Source organism: Lolium rigidum, chromosome 7, assembly GCF_022539505.1.
Source record: "Lolium rigidum isolate FL_2022 chromosome 7, APGP_CSIRO_Lrig_0.1, whole genome shotgun sequence".
NCBI lineage: Eukaryota > Viridiplantae > Streptophyta > Magnoliopsida > Poales > Poaceae > Lolium > Lolium rigidum.
Window position 1 is genome coordinate 330,224,209 of NC_061514.1, and position 11,646 is coordinate 330,235,854.

At 44.8% G+C, this 11,646-nt stretch overlaps 2 protein-coding genes across 2 annotated transcripts; one reads left to right on the forward strand and one right to left on the reverse strand.

Moving 5' to 3' along the window:
• Positions 1 to 7,885: 7,885 nt before the first annotated feature.
• On the forward strand, positions 7,886 to 9,924 carry LOC124675101 (60S ribosomal protein L18-3-like). Its single transcript, XM_047211172.1, has 5 exons — positions 7,886 to 7,937; positions 8,022 to 8,111; positions 8,189 to 8,317; positions 8,403 to 8,585; positions 9,570 to 9,924. Exons 1-5 carry the CDS (start codon positions 7,935 to 7,937, stop codon positions 9,726 to 9,728), a joined length of 564 nt encoding a protein of 187 aa, XP_047067128.1. The 5' UTR covers positions 7,886 to 7,934; the 3' UTR covers positions 9,729 to 9,924.
• A 496-nt stretch (positions 9,925 to 10,420) lies between these two features.
• On the reverse strand, positions 10,421 to 11,146 carry LOC124669400 (ethylene-responsive transcription factor ERF071-like). Its single transcript, XM_047206018.1, has 2 exons — positions 10,966 to 11,146; positions 10,421 to 10,881 (listed from the first exon to the last, which is right to left on the reverse strand). The coding sequence occupies exons 1-2, from the start codon at positions 11,144 to 11,146 to the stop codon at positions 10,421 to 10,423; spliced, it is 642 nt and encodes a 213-aa protein (XP_047061974.1).
• Between the last annotated feature and the right edge of the window lie 500 nt (positions 11,147 to 11,646).

The following is an 11,646-nucleotide window of genomic DNA, read 5'->3' on the forward strand; positions in this document are numbered from 1 at the left end:
TCGAGTCACTTCTCTTGAAACTATATTTTTATTCGGCCACATCTTATGTACTTTACTTGGAGCGTCCGTATGTTTCTTGTTTTTGTTTTTGTTTGAATAAATGCTTGTGTGGGAGAGAGACACGCTCCATCTGGTTCATATGAACACATGTGTTCTTAGCTTTTAATTTTCATGGCGAAGTTTCTTCTTCGTTAATTTGTTATATGGTTGGAATTGGAAAATGATACATGTAGTAAATTGCTATAATGTCTTGGATAATGTGATACTTGGCAATTGTTGTGCTCATGTTTAAGCTCTTGCATCATATACTTTGCACCTATTAATGAAGAAATACATAGAGCTTGCTAAAATTTGGTTTGCATATTTGGTCTCTCTAAAGTCTAGATAATTTCTAGTATTGAGTTTTGAACAACAAGGAAGACGGTGTAGAGTCTTATAATGTTTACAATATGTCTTTTATGTGAGTTTTTCTGCACCGATTCATCCTTGTGTTTGTTTCAAATAACCTTGCTAGCCTAAACCTTGTATCGAGAGGGAATACTTCTCATGCATCCAAAATCCTTGAGCCAACCACTATGCCATTTGTGTCTACCATACCTACCTACTACATGGTATTTCTCCGCCATTCCAAAGTAAATTGCTTGAGTGCTACCTTTAAATAATTCAAAATTTATCACCTCTTATTTGTGTCAATGTTTTATAGCTCATGAGGAAGTATGTGGTGTTTTATCTTTCGATCTTGTCATTTACTTTTGACAGACTTTCACAATGGACTAGTGGCACATCCGCTTATCCAAATAATTTTGCAAAAAGAGCCGGCAATGGGGTTCCCAGCCCCAATTAATTAACTTTCATTAATAATTCTCTTCACATGTTTTGCTCGATTCATCGGTAAGCAACTTAATTTTGCAAATAGACACTCCTCCATGGTATGTGAATGTTGGAAGGCACCCGAGGATTCGGTTAGCCATGGCTTGTGTAAGCAAAAGGTTGGGAGGAGTGTCATCCATAAATAAAGAAAAACTAAACTAAAGTACATGTGTAAACAAAAGAGAAGAGGGATGACCTACCTTGCTGGTAGAGATAACGTCCTTCATGGGAGCCGCTCTTGAAAGTCTGGTTGATGAGGTAGTTAGAGTGCCCACTACCATTCGTTGACAACAACAAACACCTCTCAAAACCTTACTTTTATGCTCTCTTTATGTTTTCAAAAACCGAAGCTCTAGCACAAATATAGCAATCGATGCTTTCCTCTTTGAAGGACCATTCTTCTACTTTTATGTTGAGTCAGTTCACCTATTTCTCTCCGCCTCAAGAAGCAAACACTTGTGTGAACTATGCATTGATTCCTACATACTTGCATATTGCACTTGTTATATTGCTTTGCATTGACAAACTATCATTGAGATATACATGTTACAAGTTGAAAGCAACCGCTGAAACTTAATCTTTCATTGTGTTGCTTCAATACCTTTACTATGAATTTATTGCTATATGAATTAACTCTTATGCAAGACTTATTGATGCTTGTCTTGAAGTACTATACATGAAAAGTCTTTGCTTTATGATTCCGTTGTTTACTCATGTCATTACCATTGTTTTGATCGCTGCATTCATTACATATGCTTACAATAGTATGATCAAGTTTATGATGGCATGTCACTCCAGAAATTATCTTTGTTATCGTTTACCTGCTCGGGACGAGCAGGAACTAAGCTTGGGGATGCTGATACGTCTCCGATGTATCGATAATTTCTTGTGTTCCATGCCACATTATTGATGATATCTACATGATTTATACACACTTTATGTCATTATCATGCGTTTTCCGGAACTAACCTATTGACGAGATGCCGAAGGGCCAGTTCTTGTTTTCTGCTGTTTTTGGTTCCGAAATCCTAGTAAAGAAATATTCTCGGAATCGGACGAAATCAACGCCCGGGTTCCTATTTTCACCGGAAGCATCCGGAACACCCGAGAGCCGCCGGAGGGGGCCACGGGGCCCCCGGATGATAGGGTGGCGCGGCCCACCCCCGGCCGCGCGGCCCTATGGTGTCGTCGCCCCTTCGACCTTCGACGCCGCCTCTTCGCCTATATAAAGGTCCCGGACCTAAAACCTCGATACGAAAAGCCACGGTACGAGAAACCTTCCGGAGCCGCCGCCATCGCGAAGCCAAGATCCGGGGGACAGGAGTCTCCGTTCCGGCACGCCGCCGGGACGGGGAAGTGCCCACGGAAGGCTCCTCCATCGACACCACCGCCATCTCCATCAACGCTGCTGTCTCCCATGAGGAGGGAGTAGTTCTCCATCGAGGCTCGGGGCTGTACCGGTAGCTATGTGGTTAATCTCTCTTCTATGTACTTCAATACAATAATCTCATGAGCTGCCTTACATGATTGAGATTCATATGATGATGCTTGTAATCTAGATGTCATTATGCTAGTCAAGTGGGTTTTACTTATGTGATCTCCGGAGACTCCTTGTCCCACGTGTGTAAAGGTGACAGTGTGTGCACCGTGTGGGTCTCTTAGGCTATATTTCACGAATACTTATTCACTCGTTATGAATAGCATAGTGAAGTGCTTATTTATATCTCTTTATGATTGCAATGTGTTTTGTATCACAATTTATCTATGTGCTACTCTAGTGATGTTATTAAAGTAGTTTATTCCTCCTGCACGGTGTAATGGTGACAGTGTGTGCATCCGTGTTAGTACTTGGCGTAGGCTATGATTATGATCTCTTGTAGATTATGAAGTTAACTATTGCTATGATAGTATTGATGTGATCTATGCCTCATACATAGTGTGAAGGTGACGAGTGTGCATGCTATGTTAGTACTTGGTTTAGTTGTGTTGATCTGTCATGCACTCTAAGGTTATTTAAATATGAACATTGAATATTGTGGAGCTTGTTAACTCCGGTATTGAGGGTTCGTGTAATCCTACACAGTTAGTGGTGTTCATCATCCAACAAGAGAGTGTAGATTATGCATTTATCTATTCTGTTATGTGATCAAAGTTGAGAGTGTCCACTAGTGAAAGTCTAATCCCTAGGCCTTGTTCCTAAATATCGCTATCGTTGCTTGTTTCTTGTTTTCATTGCGTTACTACTTGCTTGTTTCTTGTCCTGGGCAAAGCACTTTTCCGGTGCCGTTGCCACTGCTCATACTTATTTATACCACCCGTATTTCACTATCTCTTCGCCGAACTAGTGCACCTATTAGGTGTGTTGGGGACACAAGAAACTTCTTGCTTTGTGGTTGCAGGGTTGCATGAGAGGGATATCTTTGACCTCTTCCTCCCTGAGTTCGATAAACCTTGGGTGATCCACTTAAGGGAAACTTGCTGCTATTCTATAAACCTCTGCTCTTGGAGGCCCAACACTGTCTACAAGAATAGAAGCACCCGTAGACATCACCGACCCATGGTCATCGTCCTCCACCGCTCCTCCCATGCCCGCCGTCCTCCGCCACTCTCCCCTGGACGCCTCTCCCATGCATCCCCTCCCCTCACGCAGGAACCGCCTCGAGCGACCCGTCCGCCCTTCCCTGGACACTCGCCGGCGACCAGACGGCTGGGAATTGGATATCCTCGACCCAACCGACCACCCACTGCCGTGCAGAAGCCCCCATGGCCGCCGCCGTCCGTCGCGCTTGCCCTGCCCTGTTCTGGTCGCCGCTCGTCGCCGTGTCTCTCCTTCCCTATTCGCCGCTCGCCGGCAACCCTCCCCTGGCCGCCGCCCTCTGCTACCCCTTCCATGGCTGCCGACGCCGCCGCTTCTCCGCTGGCCGCCGGCTGGATCCTCCATGAACGCTGAAGATAAACGAGACTGTATTGCTTTTCTTTTCCTCTTCTCCAGGGTTTTTTTTGCAAAATAGCTGGACATCTTTGTAAAACAGCTATGTAATATTCTCAGCTCAGCACAAATGCTACCAAACAACATCTCAAGGAAGAATATCTCAACGTATACGAGCTGCCAAACACATGAGAAAATCTCACCTCAACTTGGCTAGGGTCAACATGTTGAGAGGAGATAGACATTCTCTGTTGCCCCGGGCTACCAAACACACCCTAGGTGACACCGAAAAGAAGATGGTTGGGTGGGCCCCACGTCCGCAGGCGCTGGTAAACGGCGGGGTGACGGCCGTTTGGCCACATCATCACTGCAGTGGGGCCACGACCGCTAAACCACTATTAGTCAAAGATTTGCGCTATTTGTTGCTCTCTAACTCAGAAATGGTACTGAACTTAAAAAATTACCAAAAGTGGTACTGACTCGTCGACTTCGTCTCAATTGTGGTAGTTCCTTGTAATTTACTCCCCGTGCTCAGCTAAGTATCATTTTCACTTAACGCTCACACATAATATATTTTCATGTATGGCTAATATAATGGTTGATATATCGTTTATTAGCATTACTGTTATATGTTTCCCTATTTTCTTAATTTCATATAAAGGTTTACTGCTTCTTTTGTGATTTTGTGTGCTTTATCCTGTTGCCTTTGTTTTGTACAACCTAGGAAAAGTATAACCATTTATCACCTACTTTTTTATAGTCATTATATAAAATATAAATCGAGCGCACACCTAAATTATAAGTTATCAGAAGTCAGACTAATAAACAAATTGCCGCCCCTTTCTTAATATTGTACTTTTCAAATTGCTTCCATACAAATTAGTTTTTTGCATTCGAACAAAGTTTAGTAGAGCAAATGATCGTGCACAAATTCAAAATATTCGTATGAGCTTCACGGAATCGTGGGCCAAGACGCACATCTAAATCTAGTTTAAGCTAAGAGGCGAGGGGTCAAGTCGCCTAGAGGGGACCTCACTACTTCCACAAGCCACCATGAGAGACACGATTCCAGCTGATCATGATAAAATCACTATACACCGTCGCCAGCGAGTTTGCATCCATGTGTGTTAGAAAATTAGCATAATGTTTATAAATTGTTTAATATCAATATTGTTTTCAATTGCATTTTGTACCTTAACATTTTTTATATAAAAATAAATCAATTCCTAATATGATGTTTGTATCAAGGGGCCCATAATCTAGTTTCGCCCCGAGCCTCTGAAATCCCAGGACCGGCCGTGAGGAAGAGATTCAACCATAGTAAACAGCTAGTTTCGTGCCTGCACTTGGCACATATGTTCAACCATTTCTTCATCAGCTAGAGTCCACACGCACCGCACCATCTCGCAGTCTAATAGTGAGTGTCGCCACGAGTCTTCCGCTCCACAAATGCCATAGGAACATCTTCATCTTTATTGGTACATGAATCTGCCACAACTTTGTCTAACTCTTCGCCAAACTCTCCTGGTTGGAGCTCGACGTCGTTCCCTCCAGCCAGGCCTCCCGCACAAGGAAGATACCATTTTGGTCATAGTGCCATGCCCAAAAATCTGATTGCACTCGTGAGTCGTGTACTGATATGGATACTCTGGATATAATCTGCACGCCCATATGAAATTTGATGACAAACTAGTCACACCCTTTTTTTACCTAAAAAAAACTAGGCCCGAGTCCCATCTTTGGGTACACATCGACCAGCAGGTGCCGCACACCCTGCGAGGCATGGGCCTGGCCCATATTTCACTGCTATTGGTTTTTTCTGTTCTTTTTTTCCAGGTTTCCGTAACTTTAAGCGTTTTTTTTTGTTTTCTGATGTTTTTTTTAAAATCAATTTCGAAAAATGTTGAAACTTAAAAGTTGTTTGAATTTGAAAATTGTTGAAATTCAAAAAATCATACTTGAGAATTGTTCGAATTTGAAAAATGTGGAAACTCAAAAAAATCATATATATAAAATGTTGAAATTTTGGATTTTGTTTAAAGTTTTAAATGTTCAAATTTAAGAAATATTGATAATAAAAAAATTCTGGAAAAATTAAAAAAAATTAGGAAAAACGTTGAAGTTCGAAACATGTTCAAATTTTAACAATATTTAGATTAAAAAATATTTTTTGAAAAAAATGCTCACGTTTTCAAAGAAAATCGAAAATTTAAAATTTGTGATCATCAAATCACTCGCCAGAGCTAGCGCTTCTCTGCACGCCATGGCCTCTAGCGTTTCCGGTTCGTTCCTTCCCTGGAACACAACAGAAGATGCTCCCAGGTACTCCCCTTCGCTGCTCCTTGCAACAGCTGCCACCGAAGATTTGTTCATGTTCTTGCCGATCGCAGCGTCTACATGTATTTTGGCATGACCAATTGGTGGTGGCATCCAGCGCCCTGGTTCAGCACTAGGCTCCACCCTGGGTATTCTCTCCTTCTCCGAACACACTTCCAGGTCAGAAACAAACCTGTCAATGAACAATTTTGTTGACAAAGGGCTCTGAAATTCCTCGTCATGTATGGCTTTCCTCCGAGCATACCATATAGCCCAAAGAGTTACAAAAAAAACTTGTTTGTTCCTAATGATTCAGGACCTCAATCATCATGTTGATCCAAGTTCTTGCTTCAGGCTCCTGTATACTGCTGATATGATCAGTGATATTACAGTCCATCAAAGCCCACACACATCTTGCCATCGTGCAGTCTACAAGAGAATGTCTCCACGAATCTGCACCTCCATAAATAGCACAACAATCATCAGTTGACATATGCCTGTGATACCTCACATCCGCCGTTGGCAGCGACTGCTTCGCCAACCTCCACAGAAAAACCTTGATCTTGGAGGGTACCGGGGTCTTCCAGAGTTTAGTCCACTGTTTTTCCGTATGAGACGTATCAGAGGTAGCTGCTCTTCCTTCGAGCCAAGCCTCCCGCCTCTCCCTCGTCATGATCAAAATATTGTACGCCGATCTCACCGTGAATAAGCCACGCCGGTTGTAATGCCATGTTCGTCTTGTCGCCGGGTGGGCCGGCCCAAAATGCCCACTGGGAGGTGTGCGGCTTTGCCCGGGCAAGCTGGCAAATCCTATACACCGACCAGGTCGGTCCCTACCGCGCGCCGCACACCCCCCGCGCGCGGTATGGGCCGGCCTGGTCGGCCCAGTTCGCCTCTTTTTTCTGTTTTCTGTTTCTCTTTCTTTCTTTTCTTTTCTTTTTTCTTTTCTTTTCCTTTTCCTTTTTTTTTATTTTCTGTTCCTTTTTGTTTCTTTTTTTTGTTTTGTTTCTTTTTTGTTTATATTTATTTTGTTTAAATTTGAAAATATATCAAATTCAGAAAAATTTCAAAATTGAAAATTGTTAAAAAATTAAAAAATGTTCAAATTTTAAAAACGTTCAAATTTTTAAAACCGTTTAAATACAAAAAATGTTCAAATCTGAAATCCGTTCAAATTTGAAAAATGTTCAAATACAAAAATTGTTCAAATTTGAAATCCGTTCAAATTTGAAAAATGTTCAAATACAAAAATGTTCAAATTCTAAAAGCGTTCAAATTTGAAATCCGTTCAAATATATAAAGCGTTCAAATTTGGAAAAATGTTCAAATTCGAAAAAATGTTCAAATTTCGAAAAAAATTAAATCAAAATCTGAACATTTTTAAAATTTCCAAAATTTCGAATCTGAACAGATTTTGAAAATTTGTTCTCCGAAATATATTTTTTTAAAGTTAGATATTAATAAAGAAAAATATTAACAAAAAAAGAAACAGCAAAAAAAAACATACCTACTACTAATGGGCCGCGGCCCAACCAACCGGCCTGGTCGGTGGGGTGTGCGGTGGCCCGTACACACCGACCAGGTCGGTGTACAGCACTCCCCGGGCAAGCTTCTTTCTTTGTGCGCCTCTTAACAAGGTCTCGCCCAGCCCAAACGAGAGAAACGAAGACTGAAAACTTGGGCCGAGCCCATCACAGCTCTCCGCCCACACGGCCACATCATATTTAGAGTCCACTCCTCACCTCGCCCTAAACCCTAGCACCCGTCCTGCCGCCGCCCTCACCGCCGCCGCCGCTGCTGCCACCGCCACCGCGCAACCATGGTAACCTCATCTTCCTCTTTCTTCCTCCTTCTCGTCACCTGAACCCTACGCCTTGCTGACACCGCCCGCTCCCTTCGCGACCAGGGTATCGACCTCGAAGCCGGCGGCCGCAACAAGAGGACCAAGCGCACGGCGCCCAAATCCGACGATGTCTACCTCAAGCTGCTCGTCAAGGTCAGCTCCCCTCCGATTCGGTGTCACCATACCATCTCGCTTACTGCTCAGGCACTCAGATCCCCTTTTGTTCTCAGCTCTACCGCTTCCTGGTGCGGAGGACCAAGAGCCACTTCAACGCCGTGATCCTGAAGCGCCTGTTCATGAGCAAGACCAACCTCCCGCCGCTCTCGATGCGCCGCCTCGTCAGGTTCATGGACGGGAAGGTATCCATCTCACGGTGCCATTTTTCTGGTTGTCTGGATCGATCGATTGATGTGAGACTTACCTGGGTGGTGTGTGTGAGTGTAGGGTGACCAGATCGCTGTGATCGTGGGCACCATCACCGACGACAAGAGGGTCTACGAGGTGCCGGCGATCAAGGTTGCTGCGCTCAGGTTCACCGAGACGGCCAGGGCTAGGATTGTCAATGCCGGTGGCGAGTGCCTCACATTTGACCAGCTCGCCCTCCGTGCTCCGCTTGGACAGAACACGGTACGGTTCGAGCATTCCTTTTTTTTTGGCATACTTTATTTGCTAATAATGCTGTTCGATACATTTCTTATCATGTATGACTGCTACCTCGAGATTTAGAACCAAAGAAGCCAATTCTATTAATTTGACCTTCTTAGTAGTATGCTAGACCTGTCTAGGAGGACGAATTTAACAGTGACTGACAACCAAGTTAATTGTTCATGCTTACTCTGTATTGCAGCAATAGAATAATGCTGTTAGATACATTTCTTGTATGACTGACAACCAAGTTAATAATGCTGTTAGATACATTTCTTGTATGACTGGTACCTCGAGATTTAGAACCAAAGAAGCCAATTCTATTAATTTGAAAGTGTTCGTGCACACTTTGTATTGCATCAATACGTGAGCGTTACGTATCTCCTACATGTATATTGCATCATTTGCCTTCTTGATTTGGTGTTAACAGTAACACAATCTAAGTTTTATAACAGTTGTCTTGCAGCTTGTTGGTGTCTAATCTCCAGCAGAAACAATTTGTTGATACTTATAAACTAGACCAGTTGTTTCACTTAGAAAGCTTATTTCAGTGTAGTACTAGTACCTGTGTTACTGGTTAGCAGGGATTGTCTGCTTTTTTAAAGATTTGTTTAAAACTTGAATATACTTTCTTCACCTAAGGAGAGTGTATACATGGAAAATACAGTGTGTAGATTCATGCTGCTGTTGTTTCCTATCGTGATTTGTAGTATCTCATTTTTATGCTGCTGGTTGTGTAAATATATATGATACTGAAGCTTGAGAGTTTTAACTATCTATTCATGTACATATTTTTCTACAATTTATTGTATCCCTTTATTTTGTTTGATATTATGCATCAAAGTGCCATACAATGATAAGAAGGTTTCGCTTATTCCTGTATTAGTGATGAACCTCAAAATGAGTTGCATTATTCATGAGCAACTGCTATGCAAACCATTCTAACAACTTACATTTTCTTAATAGGTTCTCCTGAGGGGCCCCAAGAACGCCAGGGAAGCTGTTAGGCACTTTGGCAAAGCTCCGGGTGTACCACACAGCCACACCAAGCCATATGTTCGCTCAAAGGGCAGGAAGTTTGAGAAGGCAAGAGGAAGGAGGAACAGCAGGGGCTTCAAGGTTTAAGTTTGCAGTATTGTGGGCACTCTTGTGTCATATTGCTCTTGTTACCTGTTAGTTAATCATCACTTTCTTGGGTGTCGGAATCATATCTTTTAGATATCAGAATCTTGTTGAAGAATTTTCAGAACCAGTTAAGTTTTTGGTTCCTCCGAAAGATTTATGTTTGAAAGCCAGTTATTAATATCATTTTGTACTGTCAGAAGTCGTCTTGTTGCAGTCTGATTTGTCCAAGTCTTGTGATGCACTGAATTGTGATATTCCGGGTTTCAAGGGCGGCTTATTTAGTGTTGTATGCTGTGGATATTCCAGTCTAAAACTTGAATGTTGTGTTTCCTACTATATATTTCTGCATCTCGTCAAAATTCTGATGAACTCACGTTTCTATCTTGAAAGGGGAGTGGTTTGTGTGTGTTACGCAAACTCAGGTCCATCTAATGTGTAAGCGAAGAGTGTCTCGTCAAAAGTTGTTTTGGTGATGAGCAAGTTGCATTACATTGTGAGTTGTGACCCATGTTTGGTCAGAACAGTTGAAGAAAAAACATCCTCGGAACTCTAATAAAGCTGCAGCGAACAATGATCGATTAGAATGTACTATTCAACATATGCTTAATAAACTGGAAATTACGTGTCCCGTTTCGAAACAAAAACTGAAAATTAAATTACATGTAGAAGACACCACGAATTTCGTCATCAGATTAGATATGTCCGGCCGTGTGGATGTCGTCGAAGCTCCAGAGCTGCTCCATGATGCACTCCTCCTGCCTCGGCAGCTGGTGCACGTACACCGGCGCTTCCTCGTGCGCCACCGTGACGGCGTCAGCCATGTAGGGCTGGTGCTGGAAGAAGCTGGCCATGTCGTCGTGGCCGCCGCCGCCGCAGGGCGCCGCGGCGTGGACGATGCCATCATCGTAGTCGTCGGGTTCCGGCGGCGGGTCCTCGTTGGGGAAGTTGACCTTGGCCTTGGCCCCGCGGATGCGTCTGGCGGCGCGGTCGTACGCGCGCGCGGCGGCCTCGGCGGTGGCGAAGGTGCCGAGCCAGACGCGCGCGCCCTTGGCCGGGTCGCGGATCTCCGCCGCCCACTTGCCCCACGGCCGCCGCCGGATGCCGCGGTACAGCGTCTTGCGCTCCCGCTTCCTGCTCGGCTCCTCCGCTGCCGCTCCTGCACGTACGTACGGACGCCGGCGGAGAATGTTAGACGGTGCACGTTCTGGTACAGCGTGGCAGGGAATGGTTTGGTTACCTTGTGGAAACGTGCAGGCGCCGGTGAGGTCGGGGTAGAGGTCGTGGTCGGTAGGGTCGTCGAAAGCGGCGGCGGCGTGCGGCCAGAAGTCGGCGGTGCAGAGGCGGCTCCGCTTGCTCCCGGCCGCGCGGTGGTGGTCGCGCTCCGGGATGAGCTCGGAGATGATCGCGCCGCCACACATAGTGAATGCTGCCGCGGTGGTGTCACGAGTGCGCGAGCTCCTGTAGGCTGTATAGCTCGTGGGGATCTCTGGGACTGTAGTGCTCCGTAGGAATAATGGCGGTGGAGGTGGCGGTGGTGCTGCACGGGCGGCGAGGTGATGATCGGAGTCGTCTGCCGCGTGCGCTTAAGTAGAGGATGTGGTCGCCGCGTGAGTGAAATCCAGGGTGGTGGAGTGTGACGGGGCTGTCGGCTGTCGTGTCCATCGCGGCGGCTTCCTTCCTCGGACGGGCGAAACCGGTGGACGCCGCCGCTGCTTTCTCTCCGGCGGTGAATTCGTACACGTGACATGGACCCAAATCATTAGAGATCGATATGTTTAGCTGAACAGTTGCGCCGCCTTTCCGAATTAACAATCCGATCTCGTAGTGGCTGGGCTACGAGCCTACGACAGTCTTGGACCCCCGGTTTAGTATAGTAGAGCGCGTGGTGTGGCAGTGTGGCCGCGCGCCTCTGTTTTCA